Source organism: Canis lupus, chromosome 12, assembly GCF_003254725.2.
Source record: "Canis lupus dingo isolate Sandy chromosome 12, ASM325472v2, whole genome shotgun sequence".
NCBI classification, from domain to species: Eukaryota; Metazoa; Chordata; class Mammalia; order Carnivora; family Canidae; genus Canis; species Canis lupus.
The window spans coordinates 19658207-19682076 of record NC_064254.1 but is presented as its reverse complement, the minus strand read 5'-3'; the positions used below and the strand labels follow the sequence as shown (position 1 = coordinate 19682076).

At 38.1% G+C, this 23870-nt stretch overlaps 1 protein-coding gene across 1 annotated transcript in view; it reads left to right on the top strand.

Annotated features, from left to right (window-relative positions):
- Positions 1-23870, top strand: part of PKHD1 (PKHD1 ciliary IPT domain containing fibrocystin/polyductin) — a 469911-nt gene that overhangs the window by 226440 nt on the left and 219601 nt on the right. The window contains 4 exon segments of the mRNA XM_025419015.3: positions 3340-3475; positions 5965-6211; positions 18504-18681; positions 20053-20248. Of these exon segments, the coding sequence (XP_025274800.3) occupies positions 3340-3475; positions 5965-6211; positions 18504-18681; positions 20053-20248 (757 nt within the window).

Genomic DNA, 23870 nt, shown 5'->3' with positions numbered 1-23870 from the left:
ACTTCCTATTTTCTCTTGTGGATTTATCTTCTTAATTTAGACCTTTCATCCTTTTGTTTCTCTAAGTTCTGTTGTACGGTCTGTTGTTTTCTCAATGCACTTGCTCTCCCTGGGCAAAATCTCATTTTCTCTAGTGGCTTCAATTATCCACATGCTGATGTTTCCCATATATTTGCATTTATTTTTACCATCTTACTTTGTACTCCGAGTTGGCAATCTATTTTCTTTCTTTCTTTCTTTCTTTCTTTCTTTCTTTCTTTCTTTCTTTCTTTCTTTCTTTCTTCCTTCCTTCCTTCCTTCCTTCCTTCCTTCCTTCCTTCCTTCCTTCCTTCTTCCTTCCTTCCTTCCTTCCTTCCTTCCTTCCTTCCTTCCTTCCTTCCTTCCTTCCTTCCTTCTTCCTTCCTTCTTCCTTCCTTCCTTCCTTCCTTCCTTCCTTCCTTCCTTCCTTCCTTCCTTCCTTCCTTCCTTCTTTCTTTCTTTCTTTCTTTCTTTCTTTCTTTCTTTCTTTCTTTCTTTCTTTCTTTCCCACTTTTCAAACTTGATCTGTCTTGCATTGAAGAATATCTTTTCTATATTTACTTATTTGAAAGTTACTCATTTTGTTATGATTATGTTAGTTATTGGACTTAAATTTTCAACATGCCCTCTCGTCTTAATGAAGGCTACATTACAATAGCCCTGTTAAACTTTACCTAAGCAATGCAAGGACCTTTAACTTCTTTCTTTCCTCTCATCTTGTATGTTACTTTTCTGTCTTGCTCGTTCCACTTCTTAAAATAAATGTCTTATGGAAATAGAATGTTTATGGAGAAAAGTGCACCAATCACAAGTGAAGAGCTCAATAGATTTTTATAAAGCAAAACCCATGTACATACCACCCAGGTCAAGAAATAGAACATTACTCATTCCTTTGAAGTCCCTTCATACCTCCTCCCACCACAACCCCCCTCCCTAGCTCCACCAGCCAAAGTGGAACCATTACTCAGACCTCTATAGACATAGATTAATTTGAAGTCTGTTTTTGAACTTTATATAGATGGAATCATAGAGTAGTAATTCTTTTGTGCCAGGCTTTTTTGGCACAACATTATGTTTGTGAGATTCATTCATGTTTTTATATATTTTTTATATGTTACGATAATTTGTTCTTCCAATCGTTATATAGTATTTCACTTCAGGACTATACCACAGTTTTTTTTAAAGGCATGTTGCTATTGATGGACATTTGAAGATTTTTAGTTTTGGGCTACTAACAATAATGACATCATGAACATTCTTTCCTGTGTCGCATGGTGTTCATGTGCATGTACTTTTGTTGAATATATGCCATATTATAAAATTGCTGGGTCAGAGGATATCCCTTCAGCTTTAGTGAATAGTGTCAAAAAACAGTTCCAAGGGTTTACAAGTGCACCAGCAGTTTTGGAGAAGGGGTTCACAGCTGTCTCCCTAGTATTGGAACTTTTATTTCTGATTCACACATTTTCCTTCTTTCTGGTTTAATACCTCATTTTTATTAGATTGTAGCCAATAGTAACCTTCTGAACAAAGTGGAGGTCTATGGAAGGTAAATGTTTGGAGCTACCAACAGAAACTTCCCCCCGCCCCCCGCCCTTATTCATAGGTTGTCGGTTATGGAAGAAGAGGTTGAAGTTCATTTTGCCTTGACACTTTGAAGGCAAATGCTCCATTGTCTTCTAGATTCTAGCACTGAGGTTGACTAGTTTAATATACTGTGACCTAGGTCTAGTTTGTAACATTTTAGATCTTCTTCTTCGGAAATTTTTAGAATCTTGTCCCTGGTATTCTGCAGTTTTAAGATGATGTCCCTCTTGTAGCTTTTTGTTCTAACAACTATGTTAGGCACCACATGGGACTTTGCAATTTAGAAAATCTCTCCCTTCTGAGAAGTTTTCTTCAGATATTTCTTTAATAATTCTTCATGTTTCTCTCTCTCTCTCTCTCTTTCTTTCTTTTTAAAATTATTATTATTTGGGTGTTGGGCCTCCTTGATTGCTTTTCTACTTAATGTTGTCTCTGATTTGTCAACTGTCTTTTTATTCTGTTTTCAGGGGTACTTCCTCATTCTTTTTAAATTAAGTTGATTATTTCTGCTCTCTCATTCTTTTTAAATTAAATTGATTATTTCTGCTCTCTCATTTTTGTTTTTTGTTTTTTTTCTTTTCTGAAAAATCTCTTTTGGGGCTTCTTGTTTCATGGATATAATATACTTATTTCCTTGAGGTTTTTAATAATAGTGGTGAACTGTTCTTCTGATTTGTATACTGGCTTTGTTGCCACTGGTTTGCTTTTTTTTCTTTCTTTTCAGCACTGTCTTTCATGGTGGAGGCCCCTGACAAATTTTTGGTGATTCTCAGGCATACAATTATTTTTAAGAGTAGAAGAGTAAAAAACACTAACAACTTGATTAGATGGAGTTTATTGAAGAGATTTTGTGGAAAATACTAGAAGCAGTTTTTGTTTCTTTTTAGATTTTCTAATTTTTATTTTTTATATTAACATCCAGTAAAACTGTTTTTTTTTTTTGATGTACTGTTCTATGATTTTAAGCATATCTGTAGATTAGTGTAACCACCACCACCACCACCACCATAATGAAGACACAAAACAGTTGGTTCAACTCAAAATTACCTGCCTCAAGCTCCATCTTTGTAGCCACATCCTCCTCTCAAGTCTAGCCTCAAGGGAGTTCTAATCAATTTTCTGTCACTATAGCTTTATCTTTTGAATAATCATCTAAACAGAATCAGATAGCATGCAACCTTTTGAGCCTGGCTTCTTTCACTCTCAAATGTCTTTGGGATTTGCCTAACTTGTAAGAAGCAGTATTTTATTCTTTATTATTGCTGGGTAGTATCCCACTATATGGATGTACCACTGTCTGTTTATTCCATTCATTTAAGACATTTGAGTTGTTTCCAGATTTGATGATTATAAATGGAACTGTCATAGTCATTTGTGTAAGGTTTTTGTATGAACGTAAGTTGTCATTTCTCAAAGGTAGATACCTAGGATTTGAATTGCTACGTCCTATGATAAGAGTTTATTTAACTTGATAAGAAACTGCCAACCTGTTTTCCACAGTTGCTGTGGCCACTATGGAAATTATCAGCACTTGATATCATCACTATTTTTTATTTAATCATTCTCATTCGTGTATAGTGCATCCTATTGTGATCTTTTGTCATATTTGTGATTTGTAAATATTTTCTTCCACTCTCTAGGTTGTCTTTTTATTCTCTTATTTTTATTTGTGCATTACAAATTTTATTTCATGTGGTCAGTTCCCTTCTTTTTTTTTTTCTTTCTAAATTACAGGGAAGCCTGTGTATGTCAGCTGGGATCAAAACTCCCAAAAGATGGGAACTGATAATATCTAACACAACCTTTGTTAATTTTGATCTTACTGACTGCGTGTCCATCAGGACCTGTTCGGGCTGTTCCCGGGGACAGGGTAAGTTGTTTGAAGAGAGAAGACAGAAGATAAAAAGGCCAACATTCAAGTAAATGTGATATACAGTGGTAAAACCTTTGTGATTCATCATTTCTTTCGGTTATAAGATTGCATCAGTAGAAACTGCTCCTCTGATCTCCTAAAAGAATTCCCAGAGGAGACTAGGTGCTCCCAATGTGACTCTTGTAGCTCCCCTTTCTTTCCCTGTGATGGCATCTGTCTACTCCATCTTTTTTTTCTTTTAAATATTTTATTTATTTATTCATAAGAGACACAGAGAGAGAGAAGCAGAGACAAAGGCAGAGGGAGAAGCAGGCTCCATGCAGGGAGCCCGACATGGGACCCGATCCCGGGTCCCCAGGATCACTCCTCAGGCCGAAGGCGGCACTAAACCGCTGGGCCACCCAGGCTGCCCTGTCTACTCCATCTTTATGGTGCTGCTGGACTCTGAGCTTCATAAAGGCAGAGACCATGTATCTCCTGCTCAGAGGTTTAGCATTAGTACCCAGCAGCTTGGTGCATACTAGGCAGTTCATTGATTGAATAAGTGGAGTTGGGTGGATAGACATATGGATATAAACTAACACACATGCAATCTTTCCTAAAAGAGCCAGAATTCAGTACTTTATGTTTACAACAGCCCAAGGCTTGTTGTATACACAGAGAAAACTGTAGGAATTCTCGTTCACTTGTTAACCACATCTCTGAGGTGGTGAGAAATACCTTGGAGGACTCATGGGCCAAAGTGAAAAGAAGCAGAGAGCAATCTAGTTGATTTGATCATTGTAAACAACCAAACCAAGTAATTCAAGTAAATATGCTCTTGTGGTTTGAATCACCAATTTAGATAATTGTTTGTTTTTTTAATTAAATGAATAATCAGCAAGTCTCCGCTTTACTTTTTTTCTGTTTAGGCAGAGTCAAAAATTGTTTTTATTTGGGTGGCATCTGAGTTTGAGATTGTAGAAATAATAATAGGAATAAAAAATGCCTTATGGCATTCACTTCAGATTACAATACCTCAGTTCTTTAAAAGCTTCGCTGTTTCATAGCATTTGTAAGACACTGAAGAAAAGCATATGACTCCTTATGACCTTGTATCTCTTCTCACCAGATGATCTGGCCTGAGCTCTTTTATTTGTTTAAGAACTGTCCATTCTAAGTTCTGTCTGAGGAACTGGTGTGTACAAAGATGAAAAACACATAATTCTTCTCTTCCAAGAGTTCTTGATCTAGGCATAAAAATATTAAGCTAGTCACTGTAGTAAGTGACATGAGTACAATCCTAAGCAAAGTCAGTGAAGGGAGCAAGATAAGGGTCAGGCAATATTTTATAGAGATGGCTCTTGAGCAGGGTTTTGAAAGATGAGCAGGAATTCACAAGGGGGCAAATGGCAGAGAAAAGCTTGTAGGAATTAGAAACAGCATATGCAAACATTGAAATTCTAGTAGGGCTGAATGGTAGAGCTGTTGGTGGTTGTGGTATTAGATGAAATATGGAAATTGTAAGAGGTAGAATCCTGGAGTCTTGAAGTGCATGACTTAATTCACTTCGTGGACTCTGTTGGGATGTGGAATGAAAACATTGGGGCCACTAATTATTGATATCTTATTCTTTTTATTTCCCTTTTGGTATATTTTATAATGCACATAATGCAGAAATATTGTAGCATATGTACTGAGGCATGTAGACTCAGTGTTTGCATTTTAATGACAGGGGCGTGGAGTTTAGAAGGCCCCTGCAGCTGAATCAGCAGCAGTACCAATGAGTCACATGGAAGTGGGGTCAGGGAAAGACTGCAAAAAGTGTATCCCTACTGCTAATACTGCTACTGTTAGTATTTGCCCATATGGTTGATTGAATGTTGCTTTTGAAAGAAAATGTTTAAAATGTGAGCCTCATAAGAGATAGGGTTAGGCTCCCTATGAAGAACTAGAGCAGAAAGACTGAAAGACTGAACCACAACACCTTTACAGTTAGTAAGTAGTAATTTAGTGTTCTGCATCTGTATTTCTCATTGTATAGTTTCTCACCCTTGGCACTATTGGTATTTTAGGCTGGATAATGTTTGGTTGTGGAGACTGTCCTGTGCAGTGAAGATGTTTAACAGTATCCCTACCTCTACCCACCAGATGCCAGTAGCACTGCCATTCACCCAGCTGTAGCAGCCAAAAATGATTCTGAACAGTACCAGATGTCCCCTAGAGGACAAAACCACCGTTGTTGAGAATCACTACCCTTAGAATATAGGCTACATGAAGGCAATGCCAGTCCTGCCCTTATTTCCCTCTGTCACTAGCCCATACCACAGAGCCTGTCATACAACAGACACTCATGATTTTTTTTCTTGAATAAATAAGTGAGTGAATTGTAACTGTATAAATATGCACTTTCAAGTACTAAAAGCATCCCAGTGAATTTAGCGGTCATTTGTTATAATCGTCTTTTGTGCCATGTGTTAACAGTCTTTCTTTTTTCTAATTTATAGGTGGATTTACTGTGAAGACCAACCAGCTAAAATTTATAAACTCTCCAAACTTAGTAGCATTTCCATTTCCTCATGCAGCAATTTTGGAAGACTTGGATGGGTCTCTGTCTGGGAGAAATAGAAGTCATATTCTTGCTTCTATGGAAACCCTTTCAGCTTCTTGTTTGGTCAATTTAAGCTTCAGTCAGATTGTTCCTGGCAGTGTCTGTGGGGAAGATGTTATCTTTCATCATATGTCTATTGGTTTGTAAGTTGACTTAACCATACTTTTCAGCTTCCCAGTGAGCATCCATATATTGTTCAGGCTGTTGAGGTTTATAGAAAGGAAACTGTTTTCCAGATTCTATTAGAAGTATTGAGTTCTATAAAAATGATATTGGAATACTTTTGACAGCTGTCAAATCAAAGTCTATGGTCATTTTAGGCTGACTCAAATGGCAGCTAACTAACTTTCAATATCAGTGGACCAGGTCACATAGCCCATGACCTCTTATTGACATTTTGAGCTAACAGCTTCTTCTTGAAAAGACTTGCAACCAATGGAGAATTTGAAAAGTATTTAAATTTGAAGTATTATTTAAAAATTCCAATAATGTCCATTCTCATTTATATACATGTACTCTCCCCAACCTCTTTTTAAGTGTTCAGTATGCTCTGGGGAAGCAATTGCTAATGCCTTCCCATTACTTGCAAAGTTGCTCCACTCCAGTTCATTTTCCTTGTTAATTTCATGAACTATTGGATTCGTACAATACATTTCCTATTAATATTGGAGCAAGGACTCCGTGGTTTTGCTAGTCAAACTACCATTAAGTCAGCAGCTAGGCTGTTTATAATGCATAATAGGATTGCTTCTGCCCTCTTTAATTTCCAGGTAATGATTGCTGAGTGTCTAGGGTTCTATCTTTTACCTATTTCAAATGCATTGCATATATTTAGCCACACTTCTTTCCTTCCATTGTTTTAAGTGTCCTGACTGCATGAATATTAAGCCAAGTGATTCAGCTAGACTATGTTGGCATCTTATTTAAACAGGTAAATTCCACAGTAGGTCAATGTGATCAGGATTACTAAAATGCTAAGTATGCGTTTTGATTGCGCATGAAATCAGTATCCTGACATTCTTTTTTCAAAACCTCAGCAGTACGTTGCTAGCATTGACTAGTCTGAAAGCTTTCCCCTTTTGCTTTCTTGACTGTTTATTATTCTATCAAATGTTAATGGGCCTAATTCTAGTGAGCAAAATAGCAATGTAGAAAGAGATTTTCATTTCTAATCATTTCGATTGTGCACAGCATACTTTCTGTTTTCATTCTCAGGGATGCATCCGAGTATTACTTCTATTTTAGTGATTTTACCAAAGATGTTTTTAATGGGTGTTTGAGACTTATATAAGTTATTTATCTCTTAAATACATTTTTTTTTCAAATGGAAAATTAAAATAGATTTGTGTAGTTAAAAAAGAACATGAGAGGCTTGAGTATTTATTTCTCTGTATTCTTTATACTCCTTTTTTATGCTCTACTTTGAGACTTACTGGAGACGGTCTCTTAGAAAGGTACTTAGCAGGAGAGTAGAAGGTACAGGCTTCCAGTTATAGAATGAATAAGTCACAGGGATAAAAGGTACAGCACAAGGAAGGAAGCCAGTGGTATTCTAATTAGTGTTGTATGGTGGTACATGGGAACTAGACTCGTGGTGAATGTAACATAGAAAGTAATTGATTCACTATGTTATATATCTAAAACTAATATAACATTGTGCACCAACGTGACTTAATTAAAGACATTAAAAAAATTAAAAATGAAAGGTACTTAGCAATATGGTGTTAAAAGGTTGGGCAGATGTAATCTTGTCGAAGCATCCATTCTTGGAGGACTTTAGGACAGGATACGTGCCTTCATAGTAGGTTATGATCCCAGCACTCAGGGACCTACAAGGTAAAAATGATAATAGTCCTGATACAATATAATGAGTAGATTCAAAATTGTCCTACTAGGATAACAGACTTATCTTGGTTGGTCTGGAATTTTCCTGGTTTTAAAATAGAAAATCTCATATCCCAGCCTTGAGGAAACTAGGATGGTTGGCCACCTTACCTACTCCCTATGCTTCTATTTTAAAAATTTCAGGTGGATCTAAGGTCTATGAATAAATGCCCAACTACCCGAAAATAATCCTCAGGGAAGTTTCAGCAGGCTCTCAATTATAAGTCTCTTGGCTCTACTGTCCTTACCTCTAGGTTAAGGTGACTAGATTCCATCATTTCTTGGACTTTGCTAGTCAAAGTGCATCAGCATTACCTGGGAGCTCTTTAGACATGGGACTTCTCAGACTCTATTGTGGACATCCTGAATGGGAATTTCTAGGTGATTTGTGTCAAAGTTTTAGAAGCACTGCTCTGAGGTCCTTATAACTTTATTTTTCTATGATCTATCTCTAGCTATTTGTGCTCAGTGACTTGATCTCTGTCCCAGAGCATTATAACCTCATTAGGAACATGTCAGAGCTAATGAGCAATTTGAATTCAGCATAGATACAAACTTTGCTGCATTTCATGGAGAAAGGATTAATTTGTTGTGCTATTTGCCCTGAAGCAAGCACCCTAAGAGTTGATTTACAAAGCTCTCACAGTCACGATCTTTTGGGGTTGCATGTTGATGGAGATCTGATATGGCACAAGCACCCTGCTGTCTTCCCTCTCAGCTCTTACCTCCCTCCCCCAGCACAGGTCCCCCAAGGGCAGGGTGTGAGGCCTCACAGAGCTGCATAAACAAGGCATCCATTCCCCCTTTGCTAACAACCAGTGGCTGGAGTGTGATTTCTTCCTGGGAAAGCCCCCTCTATGGTCCAATTTCACTGTAAGTTCTTTGTTTGACATTGGACACCTTCTGTTTCTGTCCCTCACTACCTTATTTAGGTCTGATTTGTTTCCATATTTGTGGCATTTCCTGTTTTATTGCTTCCTCTGATTCCAGCTATTACAGTTGGGTTGACTGAGACATATGTATATATTTAAGTTGGTAATAATATTTAATACTTAGGTAAAGAAAAATTCCCACCCTCCACAAAGCAGAGTCTAGTTTATGTTTTGTTAAAATGACAGTGTGCTTGATCTGCATAAATGCTGCTTATATTCTCTCACTTACCAATTGTAAAAACATTTTCTTTTTGTAGGAGCCACAGGTATTCTGGATAGTGATTTTGTTGTTGTTGTTGTTTTTAAAGATTTTATCCATTTATTCATAAGAGACACAGAGAGGCAGAGACATAGGCAGAGGGAGAAGCAGGCTCCCTATGGGGAAACCGATGCAGGACTTGATCCCAAGACCCTGGGATCATGACCTGAGCCAAAGGCAGATGCTCAACCACTAAGTCACCCAGGGGCCCCTCTGGATAGTGTGCTTTTTCCGGCTTCTTTCACAATAAGTCTCATTCTACCAACCTCATCCCTCCTGATAAGACAAGGGTGATGTTAGCCCTATTATGTAAGTCAGAACTTCATTTCAAATAAATATATCAGTGATCATTTTAATCCAGAGGTCCCATATGATGACATGCCTCATATACCTCATTGATTTATTGATTTCCCCCAAATTTAGATATTTTCTTCTGTATAGGGCTAATTACATGGAACACAGAAAATATTACCAAGAGTTTGTTGTGTGCTCCTTCTGTGTCTCCCTTGTAAGTTCTTCTCCCTGTCTCTTAAATGCTAATATTGGAGCAACTGGCTAGCTCAGTTGGTAGAGCATATAACTCGAACTCAGGGTTGTGAGTTCAAGCCCCACATTGGGTGCAGAGATTACTTGAAAAAATTAAATGCTAGTGTTCCTTAGGGCTCTGTGAAACACTTTCCTTGCTTTTTAAGTAACACTCTTCTCAGGTAATCTGAATTACCTTACCACTTCAGTTAATATACAGTGATGCTTCCAGATTTTTTTTCCTCTACTGTTGACCTCCAGACCTATTTATCCAATTGCCCTTAGGATCTGCACTGTCAATATCATAACCACTAGCCATATGTGGGTACTAAGCCTTAAAATGTGGCTAGTCCAGATTGAGATGTGCCATAAGTATAAATCATACTTCATGTTTCTAAGATGCTATAGGAAAAAATGACATATCTCAATAACTTGTTTATTTTATGCTGAAATAATAATATTTTGGATATATTGGGTTTAACATATTATTAAAATTAATTCCACTTATTTCATTTTACTTTTTTAATGTGGCTGCTATAAAATTTAAGATTATACCTGTGGCTGGCCTTCATGGCTTTGCATTATATTTCTACTGAGCAGCAATGCTTTCTACTAGAGTAAATAATAGTCATCTCAAACTTGACTTGTCAAAACTGAATTTATGCTCTTTATCCATAGACTGTTCCTCTCTGGGCATTGAGAATTTCTGGATGTTCAGGCAAATGCTTCAGTTTTCTAAACCAGAACCATAGGGTCACCTTTGACTCATTTTTTGCCTTATTTCCCACAAGCACTGCCTACCAAGTCCTGTTCATTCTCTCTTAAAAAAACAAAACAAAACAAAACAAAACAAAACAAAAACCCTTCTTGCATCTTTCTACTTCTTGCCCACTTCACCTCTCTAGTCCTCTCACCTGTAGGATCAAAATAGCCTCTTAGCTGGCTACCTTGCTGTGACCTTATCCTTGAAGTTAGTGAATGCAGATCTTGTCTCGCCATCTATTCATTCCCTTGCTTGGAAATTTTTAAGAGCTTCCAGTGCCTCCCTTAGAGAGTCCCACATTCTTATTGTCTCTCAGGCTCTTCATGACCTGCTTCTTGCTTATAATTGTAGACTCATCTCTCAATGCTCTGCCCTCCCCTCCCTGCAGCCCAGGCTTCGGCCATGCTCAACTCTCTGTGCCTTTCAATTCATAAGGTTCAGTTTCCATGAACTCAGCATGAAGGTTATTTTTTTCAGGTAAGCTTCCCTGAGTTTCCTGTACAGGTTTTGGTAGCCCTGCTGTGTGCTGGCTCTCTATATTTGCTCTATCCAATACTCAAAGCTCCTGTACAGCTCTATAAATTGTCTATCTCTTGTAGAACGCAGTAACTCAATAAAATTAATATTTAATAAGTGGATATAGCTTTAAAAATTACGGACTCCCCCAAATTTTCCTCTCATGTTTTTACTGCCCATTTCTCTGTTAGGACATGTTTGTGAGGAGTTCATGCACTCAATTTTTGTTTATAAGACCCAAGATTAAAATACCATCCTGACTTTATTTCTAAAAATTTTAGGAACATGAAATACTTAAGAATGTTCTTTCATAATGTCTTTTGGGCTTTTGCTTCCTGAGGCTATCAGTTGACCAGATGATGTATTCCAACAGCTGATTCCTTCTTCACTCCATTCCTATCTCACCCCGATGGAATTAGCAGTTTGTCAACATTTGTAGTTGTTTTCCTTCCCTGGTGGTTTAGATGCATCTAGTTGTGATGGGGAGAATAAGAACTCAACCCTCAAAATTACCACGTGGGAATTATTATTATTATTATTATTAGTCATTAGTAGCAGTAGTAGTAGTAGTGTAGAGCACTCTATAAATATTTCAATTGTCCTAGACTTATTCAAATACCAATAAATCAAACCCTGATCTCTCTCTAGTTAATTGTCTTGTACTGAGTGTGGGAGAAATTAAGAGTTTATAAGGTGTTGTAGTTTGGCCAACCAGTCCCTCCAACTTTATAGGATGTACATAAAATAGTTAAGACACATGCATGTATTTGAAATTATTTTTCAAAGACTAAAGAATGGAGAAGTAAGTAAGAACTATTTGCGGGTACCAGGTGAAACTCCCTACCCCCTTCCTGAGGGGTCTTTTTCTGGACAAATTACCCCCCCGCTTTTTTGCTTTAGCTCTCACATCAATAAAACAGACATAATGGTATTTATCTCAAAAGGTCACGTGGTATATACTGAGTACTTAATAAATGTCTTTAAAAAGTCTCTATTTTACAGCTGTGATTTACAAAACAACATGTGAACATACTGCTAATTGAATAAAATACTATAGATTTTATGTATCTGAGAAACAAATGCCTGGCAAGGGAATTAAGTGAGCTCAAATGTAACTTAATCCAATTCTTGAAAAATAAGGAATACTTTCCAAGGGTCACATGACATTGTACCAATCTAGCAAAACCTCCCAGCTAATCATAGAATGTAGAGTTATTCAGGACAGTTTTTGATTCATTTTGCTCCAGCACCTTCTACGTCTTTCTTCCTACTTCTGGAACAGAAAAGGTTAATGTTCTTGTTGATCACCTTGATTCTTAGATGTTGCTTAACATCCTCTCCTGTAGTGCTTGCGTTCAGTTTTTACCTATGTAACTGCTCTTAATGTGTCAGTGTTCAAAGTATGAGGCACCCCCTGCCTCTGTGAATGCAAAAGTAAAGAAGAGTTCAAATGGAAATTTTGGCCTAGCTTTTCCTTTAATAATCGCCTAACTCTCTTTCCTAGGGATAAAGGCATAGCATCACTAATGGTATCTATTCAGACTTAAAAAAGAAAGTCATACAGGGAAATTCCAAGAAGTATCTCCTTTCTTGTCACCAGAGGTTACAGAAGTAAAGTAGAAAAAGCTCTAAAAATCATAATGGACCCCAGATTGAGGAATATCTACAACACCACATAGTTGTTAAATTTCATGAATAATAAAGGGGCACAGTAGCAAGCCAGTAAATGTTTAGCAACTAACTTTCTAGAATAAAAAGCCCTGATTTGTAGCATTTGCCCAATTCCATGGTGAAAATACTCATAGGACCTATTCATGGCTACCATCATGCTGTCACTGAACATGTTGGGAAGAGAGACTGACAATGAGCTCCTGAGTAGGGGTCAGTCAGCTCTACCATGGCACTAGAAGTGTGTGTGTGTGTGTGTGTGTGTGTGTGTGTAAAAGGGATGACAAGTTTCTTAGTCTAACTCCCTACCTGATGTATAAAATTGTTTTTCAGTATCTCTGACAAGTAGTTGTTTACTTTTTGGGGGCATAGCTCCAATGGTAACATTCACATGTTCTGGCTGATTCAACAAATCAAGAGAAGAGATGCAATAGTGTATGAAGGGTTTTCTTAGGTAGGATAATAGGCATCTATTGCTTTTCTTCATGAACTAAGATATAATAAGCAAGCAGTGTTGTCCTAAGTGTGCTGCCAAACCTATAGATGCTACATTTGAGGAGGTGCTAGGTTGATTCCAGGACTTCTCTATAACAAATTATTATTGCTTTAGCAGACTCTGAAAAGATAAACAGAAATAGATACTTGCCTAGTCACAAGGGAGTGATGTTGGGTGTGGCTATCAGAAACAAGGATTTTTAAATCACAGGGCTTCTTCTCTGCTTACTGGTTCTGTTTTGCATGTGAATTTAGGGATTTAAAAGTTTGAGGGAAACACTGAATGTCATAGCTTTCTTCCTCTTTTTACGTGTCTTGAAAGGAGAAATATATTTAAGTGTTCCTCAATCAATAAGGGTATATAATAGTTTTTATATTGATACATATAAAATAGTACTGGATGGTGGCAGATCAGAGGTAGGAGAATGGTTTTCTGACAAAGACTTGTTATGAGTACAAGGTATTTTTTTTTTTTTTTGAGTACAAGGTATTTTAAAGGATGTTCAAGCAATGCTGTGCCACACACAAAAAAATTGTTGGCTGTGCTTAAAATTCCAATTTCACCTTCTTTGTGTAGTACAAAATGAGAGTGACAGCAGCAAGCCCTAATATTCAGGAGATGCAACATCATCTGAGGCTAGTTATTAGGATGTGTATGGCTTAGGAGATGTGTAATTATAAAGGGTTTATTTCACAATTGTTCTGAATTGAGAGCATTTAGAGCTCAATACAATGTTTGTCTTAATACACAGAGATATGGACCCTCAGGAAAAGTAAGCTAATGGTAAACACAAACCAGGGAGTTAATATTTGTTCTCATTGGTATTGTTGATTGCCTGACAAATCCTTTGTGGGCAGTATACATTCAACAGTTCCACACTGTATATGGGCACTAAATTACATAACTGTTTACACAACTAGTATTTTAAATTGATACTTAGGCTGGGAAATCTTATCAAGCGATAGTGCCATTATTTTTAAAGGAAAATATCCCTTAATTAAAAACAAGCTTGGTTATTTAAAAAAAAAAGAACAAAAATTAAGGCACCCCCTTGAACAGGAAAAGAAAAAGCTTGTAGTCCTTTTGTCTTTTTGATTATATATAGAGCTGTTGCTGATGCAGAGGTAAGGGTTAATATTTAAAATGGACTGGTTGCCTCCTGATTTCTTGCACATAAAGCCATGAGAAGTTCAGAGAGAGACTTCTTCCCCTAGTAATGAAGCTCTCTGCTGCTAATGGCCCATGCAGACTCCCTTGGCTCCTCCAAATTAGAAATACTTTTGTGCTCCTTTGCTTCATTAACAGTAAAGAGAGGGAGATTGGTGGCTATTTAGGGCACAGGGAAATTGGTGGCTATTTAGGGCAAGTGAAAATTGTAGTCATTATCATTGGTAAATTCTCTTCATGGTGTTCTTTGAGACTTGATGTTCTTTTGGTGCCTTTCAGAAGAGCCCACCATTGTCACTGCTGGCATTTGGCCTAGAAGGAGAGGAGATTATTTGACTTTGGGTTTTTGGCCTCCAGCGATGGTCAATACAAGGTGTCTCACTTACCTATCTATCTCCTGATGGATCTTTGATGTTTTGATTTTCTTTTCAGAATGCACCATTTCCACTACCAGCTATAGTAAAGATATATTTGATAACTTCCTTCTCTACTTGGATTGTATTACACAAAGGTGCTGCACATTTAGTACTGGTAAAATTGCATCCCAACTAAACCTTAGTTGAAATGGTTGGGATGGCTTGATAGGATCAGGGCAATGCATGAGGAAGAAAGAGGAAGATATAATTTAGGATCATGATGTGCTGTGGTGGGTCTCTGGTTGATCAGGTGCTTAGCATCAGATTGCTGGATGCTGCTTGGAAGGAAAAGGGCATCAAAAGGAAGGTGTAATAGTCCCAGAGACAGGTAGAACTGAATGACTCTTAGCATTTGGTGGTTTTACAATATTTGAAGAGGGGGTCATGTTTATAAGAGCTTTTAGAAACCTGGGACTATGGTCTGGAAAAATGGCTCCTTCAATAATTGAAGTCACAATCAATAGAAACTGAACCCAGGAGAGATTGTACCCTAAAAAATGATTTATAAATGTGATACTGATAGAAATTTGAGAAATAATTATGTCTAGTTAGGATGACCAGGAGGACTCTTGGGGCCATGGGCCACACTGCTGAAATTAGGAACCATTTCTGAAACTATCTACCCAAATGATTGTATTGTAACATATTGAGGCAATATTTTCATAACACTCAAGATGGTATGCATGATATCTTAAGAAAAGAATGAGAAACATAGATTGCTAAGGCAAAGTAAGTGACAAAATATAGGTTAGAGGAACTAAATGTGAAGAGACGGATGGATTTGAACAAATAGAAATCTTCCTTTGGTCTATAATTTTTAAAAAATTGTAAAAGTGGTTTGAGAGCACTTGACTAGGGTAAAAGAAATAGTTTATCAGGAAACATTAGCACTTTAAAATTTTTATTCTTTTTACTCAGCATTTTTTAAAAGATTTTATTTGTTTATTCATGAGAGATACAGAAAGAGAGGCAGAGGCATAGGCAGAGAGAGAAGCAAGCCCTATGCAGGGAACTGGATGCAGGACTTGATCTGGGGACCCCAGGATCACTCCCTGAGCCAAAGGCAGATGTCCAACTGCTGAGACACATAGGCATCCCTTTCCTTAGCATTTTTTAAAACCAGTCTTACTAGTAGTGTAGATTGCTTATATATGTCCTATTTTCTGACCATTAAATATAAGTGTTTAAGTCTTCATGGCAAATATCCTATTGATATGGGGGTTGGCTGTATTAAGCTCTGATAGCTTATAATTAAGTTACTTGTTTCTTCAATTGTTAAGTTTATAAGAAATCTTCTTACCCTTGTGTGGGATTTCCAGGTAGTCTTCTCTGTTGGGGAGAAACATCACCGAGTATTGGTTTGGAGTGTACTGGTCCATTTTAACACTCACTCATTCATTCAACAAATATTTATCAAATACTGACTATGTGAAAGGAAGCCTTATTTCCTACTGTGAATTATTAAATGGGAATTCTGATTTATCTATTAGTCTCTCCTGGATTTAGTTCTTGTGATTCATTTTCCAGGATCCATATATTTCTGTGAAAACTGAAAGGTTATATTTTCAGAATCTGAAATACTCAGAATCATTCTCTGAACTAAAACGAATCCCACATTACACACTGATCATGACACCTACTGTAGCCAACCTATCGACCACTTTGGTATTTCTTGGTTCCAACTTTATCTCCTCTTAACACATTTGTGTTACCTTTATTTCTCAGAAGACTATTTTTAAAATGTATTAGTTGGGCCAAACTGTGCTGGATCATCTCCTGGGACCCTGGGATGTGTGGTTCCAAGCTCTATCAGAGAAAGTCTTCCACCCCGAGCTTTCTAAAGCTTCCTGCATCAGGAAATCTAGGGAAAGAGTAGTCATGGTTTTTATTATTATTTTTTGCTTGTTTTTTGTTTTAATTTCCTAATGCTCTGAACATTTTTCATCCCTTTCATTCTATTAGTTAATGAATGAAAGAAGCACATGCATTCTTACAGTAAGTATGTATCAAATACTGCATTGCCAGGGCCACAGCTTTGTACCATGAAGAGTTTTAAGTGTGTTTTTAAATAAACTGCTAAACATTAAAACAAATAGTACAGAATGGCAAATCTGGCACATCTTAAGGTCTATTCCCTTTAAAAAAAAAAAAAAGATTTACTTATTTATTTGAGAAGAGAGCACCTGAGTGAGTAGAGGGAGGAGTAGAGGGAAAGAATCTTCAAGGGCACTCCCCGCTGAGCATGGATCCCAATGTGGGGCTCCATCTCAGGACCCTGAGATCATGACCTGAGCCAAAACCAAGAGACAGACACTTAACCTACTGAGCCACTGAGGCACCCCCTGAGGTTAGTTCTTAAATGAGCTGTGGGTAGATGTGACTGGGCTTAGTGATTAGTGGGTTACTGAATACATAGATTATCTCTAAGTTTCACAGTCTTTCATATATGAAAAATACATACTATCTGCCTTCATTTGTTGAAAAAGGAAAGGAAAGCTTAAAGAGGGCCAGTAATTTGCCCAAATTCATCCACCTCATGTACATAGATAAAGATTTCCAGTTTATGGCCATCTAACCATTGTGCCTAAGCATTTCAGACTAAAAACAGTTTCTTTTTATAAAATCCACTGGATTGTAAATTGGCTTTGGATATGGTCATGCCACACCTCACTTTGAAAACCCAACATCCTCCTTCGTCTCATTTCCCTCTACTCTGAGAATTTAATTATCTGCCTGCAGCAAAATGCCACAGTTAAAGATTCTCATGAAAACCAAACCAAATGGGGAAGGACAGTCATAATGTGTATTGATTTTTTTTTTTTTTTTTTACATTTGCCTTTTATTTTCTGTCCACTTTGACTTTCTTTTAGGGTCTTAGCATGTGGCTAAATCTGTTATGTTCTAGTGAAGTTTTAAAAATCACTCTGGAGTGGGCTGTGTAATTTGTAGAAAGTAATAAATTTCTAGTGCTGCCTTGTGACATTCTAATAATACTTTTGCCATGCTCTGCCTCAATTTCCTCATTTGCTAAAATGCACTTGTAGAAATGCTTTCTAAAACTTAGGAAATTGGCACCAGCTGCTCTAGAGAGAGTTCATCCAGCAGTCCTACCTTGATATAACAAACATGAGTTGAGTACCCATTGTGTGCAGACCCTGTGCCAGGGTGGAGGACACCAAATGGACAAAATATCTCTAACTTAAAGATCTCACAGTCTATGTTAACCAACAAAAAAACTGACACTAGGTGCGGTGGTAGGACTGAGCCCTGGGCGTTATGCAAGCCCATGGGAGAGGAGCCAGGTTACTTTTTCATTCTAGGGAAGGCTACGGCAGCCATTTCTGCCCGGCAGTTGGAGGTGGACTTCTGAGAGTCTAGGCACATTAGTTTCTGGGTCTCCGTCATTGCTTCCTATGAGAGTATCTAATAACTATATATTTCCTGATGCTGATAAAATAGGTCCATGGCAAGATTCTGAACATGGATATTTCTTTATTAAAATAACAATATATAGTCCTGGCCCTTATGAACTTGTTATGGCATTTATTAGTGGTCTCAGATCTGAATGTTAACTACCTTCAACCCACCAGGCCAGTGGAAGGCACAAATGATCTGTGACATCTGGGGGCTGTTTTGACCCACACAGTGATTGCTAAAAGCTCCCTAGATGTACAGACAAGATGGCGCAAGAGCAAGAAATACATGGAAAGAATAAAAGATGAATTACCACTGATGGGAGAGGAGTGTATTAGAGCCAGAATGGACAAATAACTTACCACCCATTTTTTTTTCTTTTTAAATCACCCTAGAGCTAATGCTTCAAATGTTTCTTATGATTTAACCATAACCGACAGCAGAAATAAGACAACCACTGTCAATTATGTACGTGACACATTGTCTAACCTATATGGCTGGATGGCTCTGCTCTTGGATCAGGAGACTTACTCACTGCAATTTGAAACCCCTTGGATCAGCAGATCCCTGCAGGTAACCCCAGGAATTCTTTCACGGGTATGGTCTATTCTCCAGGGGTTCTTATCTTTCTACCCGTGAAATAGCAGTTTGCAGGAATTAGCATCTTCTGGTGCTGATAAAGAAAACTGCCACAGTGTTGTGACCTGATGAATGTAATCTGAATATAAGATGTGGTGGTTATTTTTTATTTTAATTTTTTTAACTTGAATATATTAGAATCTGTTTGAATCTTGTCTTAAGTAACAGAATGGTTCTGCCTGAAATTTTAACTTTATTTATACAATGAGAAATACCTTCTAAGCATTCTATGGAATTATATTATTAGATAAGGGATTAAGAACCAATTTACCCCTCAGGGAAGTGTTTGTAGCCAGAGAAAAACGTCTTAACAAAGCATTTTTACATTGCATACTGCCACCTTGTGGTCAAAGATTAACTTGCAAATAAAGGTCTGGACGTTCATTGGGGTTGGCTAAAGTGTCAAATGGTTAGGGGCAGTGAAGATAGGAATAGCCATGTGGAAAGTGGGTGCATTTTCTGGAAAAAAAAAAAAAGACAATCCAGTGGATTTCTTCAAACTTCACCTCTTTCTTTTAACACATTCCTTTCTTCCTTCACATTCTCCTTAAAGTCATGAGAGCAGGTCTTGGGTGTGGTATAGTTCGAGGCAGAGAATCTCCTTTGATCTTCTCACCACCCTTCTCAGAAAAGAGAGCTCTTTCCTTTCCTTGAGGTTCCCATGAGAACGTTTTGGGGAATTTTCATAAGGTGACGGCAGCAGAATGTTGACTGCAGAGGTGGATACTCTTCTGTCTTTCCTGGCTCAGTACTCCCCTGCTTTGTGGTGTGGGGCAAGTTACTGACCCCCTGTCTGCCTCAGCTTCCTCATATGTAAAATGGAGGCAGTAGTACTGACAATGACAAGGAGTCTTTGAAGGATTGAATGCTTTGGTATGAATAGAACCTGAGCATGTAACAAATGCAACAATAGTGCTAGCTGTTGGTGTTATAAAAGAACGGGCCTCCTATCATTGCCTGCCTTTTTAAGTTATGGGAAAAACTGGAAAAGAATTCTAAATCTGGCTCTGTCTTGGCTAGCTGTTCAACCTGGGACAAGTCAGCTTACTTGTCTAGGTTTTCTCCTCTGTTAATTGAAGTTGTTAAGAGACACTCAATGGCATCTTTCAATCCTCATGTTCCATGATCTTGTAGCTCTGGTTAAGAATTTATTATGGAATGGATTTAAGTAAGCCCATTTCCTGCAAGGAGAGTAGTCTAAGTGTGAACTGCTGTATTTCTAAAGTACTCCATCTGTGTTCTTTGTAGCTCTTGGAAAGCCTTCCTTACTAAATGAGCATTATTGTATTGTTCTCTCACTTCAAGTACTCAGCCACATTTGGCAGCTTTGCTCCTGGAAACTACCTCCTGCTGGTGCACACAGTCCTATGGCCTTACCCTGACATCCTCGTAAGGTGTGGGAGTCAGGAGGGACGGTCCCTTCCATCTCTGCCATTACCTGGTCAGGACCAAGGTTGCGACTGGTTCTTCAATACCCAGTTGAGGCAACTCATCTACCTTGGTAAGTATAATTGGATGAGCATTTTGAGGGCACATTGTTGGAAACTACCATTCACTCTTGAATTCCAAACATTTGTGTTATGAAGCTATGAGGAACTGGAAGGGGGAGTTGTATGTTACAGTTAAATGGTTGGACTCTGAAATCAGACTGCCTGGGCAGTTGTCCTGACTTCCTCATCCATCTCCCTTGTGCTTCAGTGTCAATTGAGCCTGACCTATACTTGAGCCCTGGGACTATTACATTTTAATAGCACTACAGTGGAGAGTATGGTAATTCCCTGGTATTGTTCAGTCTTTGCCAAATGGATTGTTGTATATTTTATCTGCACTGAATTGTACCATTTGAATTTTATTTCTGATTTGATCAACCATAAATGTAACCTAAAACTATAAAGACTCAGGATGAACAGAGATCCCTGAGAATCCTTTTTGTTATTAGAGCTGAATGCAGCCATTAAGTAAGAACAAATAGGTATCATTAACTTTAAGTATGACTGTTCACTTGATATATATTCTATAACAAAATTTTAATTCCAAATGGTTCTCCTTCTATTACTTAGCATGCTTGTGAAGAGCCTGTCTTGTCCATTGGTCAGATTTTGTTCATGAACTGCAAACTAATGTTTTTAAAAGATTTTATTTATTTATTCATGAGAGACACACAGAGATAGGCAGAGATATAGGCAGAAGGAGAAGTAGGCTTCTTTCAGGGAACCTGATGCAGGACTCGATCCCAGTACCCCAGGATCATTCCCTGAGCCAAAGGCAGATGCTCAACCACTGAGCCACCCAGGTGCCCCCAACTGCAAACTAATTTAAATGACCCCATAAGCCAAACATGGTAAAGGAACATTTGTGGCATAAAGGGGAAAAAAAAAATCAAGTCATGCAACTACATGTTTTCTTCCCCTTTGTTATCATTATTTATTGAGTTAATGGCAAGTTATACTCTTAGACTATTTATACACATACATGGTATAAATGCAAATCTGCCTAAGTATAAATATTTATATATTCATATTTGTAAATATGAATATTGTATATATTTGTATATCTGTATGTCTATATGAGCAGATATATGATACGGAGGCATTTTTCAGTCTAAGACATTTTTATTAGGTAGATAGCCCTTATTAATTTAAAACATTCTATTTATCAGAATACCTTAATATCTCCACCTTTAGGTAATGAGTTGGAAAAGGAACAGGAAATCACAGAGGGTTGGTTGAATGTTTAATGAACATGGAGACCCTTGTTCCTTAAGAGGATTCTCAGTGCTCTGTGTACTGGCTTTTGTGGTCATTTGTGCCTTCTATATCCTGTGATTGGGGTAGGTAGGTGGCTAGAGCCACTTTGGTTCTCATTTCTGGGCTGGTACAGTGAGGATATGAGGATTCAGGGGGAACCCAAGCTTGTACTGCTCCTCGATGGTGGTGTCCTGTGCAGCTATGTTGAATTGGGTAGATTCGGTTATATTTTGGACATTCTCTGTGTCAAGTTTACAACATTGTTGGGAAGGCTGATGATGCCATAATGGCAGTGAGGTAGTTGAAGCTGGTATCCCAAGACCCCAAGCAATAGAGTTCTAGCTCTGTGCTGTGTGTTTTACATATTGATTTGTTCGTTACGTTCACTTAATTGTTTTTTGGGACCATGTGACTTTATAGGTCTGCGACTGGGAGAATTTACATAAAATACGTTTAGTCTAAGAAGAAAACAAAAGTCAAGACCTCACAGTCAGTGTGGACATATTCCTGAGATTAAAAAAAAAAAAAAATGTGGGGAGAGCTGTATATACAGAAGTTCCATTTTATCTATTGTAGGGAAACTGCTTGACCTCTTTCAGGTCCATTGAATTTCCTGCCAGACTTTCAGGGGTGGGGATGAAGAGACCCTGTTCCTATTCCTGGCTGGCTTTTCGTTCAGAGTGCCGCTTCACTGACAATTGGCTGTGTTTCATTAATTTGTTGACCACTTCTAAGTGGACCATCTTTTTTGTATTTTTTGTTTCCAACCTTACCACATCCCCCAGGATAGGAAGTTTCAAACAAAATCACAATTATCTCTGTTTCCTCCATTTGGCTACTTTGTGTGTGATTGAAGATACCTGACTAATCTTAGACCCAGCCCAGAAGGGAAAAAATCAGAACCCAGGCATTCTAGCTCCTGGCTCTGGATCTCCCCACTAGAGTGTGCTGCCCACTAAATAATCATTGATCACTGCCCAAATAGGGTAGGGGGTGCTAGGCAGGATTGTGGGAGAAAACTTCTCACTGATCCCCAGTGACAAAGAAAAACAATCCTGTACGTAATGTTTTGAGAGTATTGCTCTTCTCTACCAAGGCAAGTTTTGTCTTTCTTTAGCAAATGTCTTTTATGGTATGCAGGTTCTTTGGAAAGCTCATGGCCAGAGATTAGGGTTTAGGGTTTTAATCAGTGGCTGGCTGGCTGTTCCACTTGGGGCATGGAATTAAAAATGCTCCATGACTCAATGGCTTCACCTATACGATGAGGTTAAGAATACCTACTTATCTCTTGGAATTGTGGTACAAAATGCCCAAATATCTTCAAATGTGATTAGTATACCCTGTTACTTTACCACAGGTTTTCTCAGTAGATTATTTCTCTGGATTTTTTTTTTTCTTTTTTCCCCAGAAGATTAACAATGTCATATGCCTTGAACTTAGCATACACGTTGTAACCTTTCCGAAAGGGTCTCATTCTATTTTCCTTGACTAGATTTTGTAAGATAACTGAGATTCACGATAATATGACATATTGATATATTGTTTCTGTGATTGAAATTTAATACCACTTAAGCAATTGTTACCCACAGAATAAGATAACCTCGCTCATTTAAAAATATCTTTTAAGGAGATTGGTTCGGGTTGCCTTTCTAAAGCCCCTGGGAATTTTGCCTTAAGAAGCCACTTGCCTACCAGACCATAGAAGAGCACTGGTGCGCTACAGTTGGTGTGAGGACCCAGGAGGAGCAGTGTTTGATGGGAGAAGTGATTCCGAATGGCAGCTCCGAACTGTAACTTCTATGCCACGCTTGGGAATGGGTGAGACTGCAGGACAAGTGTTCTTTTACATTTTCAGAATCCCAGGAAGCCCATTTTTCCGTTTATGCGATTTGATTAAGTGGCAGCTCTTGTCTCTGCCTTACAGAGCCAGTTCCCCACTGCCTCTTTCCCCGCTGTTTTTTCTTTTTTTTCCCAGGGATGTTTCAGTTCATGGTTAACTATTTTTATTTCTTAGTTACATTAACGCTATGAAATAATTAGTCAGCTAATTAATCTGGTTTACAAGCTTTGTAGGATTCTTCAGCTGCCAGTCAGGCCCCGGCCTGAGGCCTACATCTCGTCTCAGCTCTCTTGCCCATGTGATTCGCGTTGCCATGGCTACTGGCTACATCTGCTGACACCCCACTCTCTATTTATTGCTTAATTAAGAATTTCACGCTCAGCCCTTATCTGCCTCTAAGAACAAGCGCACACTGTTAAGAAATTCCAAATTTAGGCCCAGGCACAAGGAAAGCCTTTCTTGCAGGCTTGGCTGGATGGAGCCTCTCTAACGATCTTCTCGGCATCCCAGCCGCCACCCTTCAATCAAAAATCATT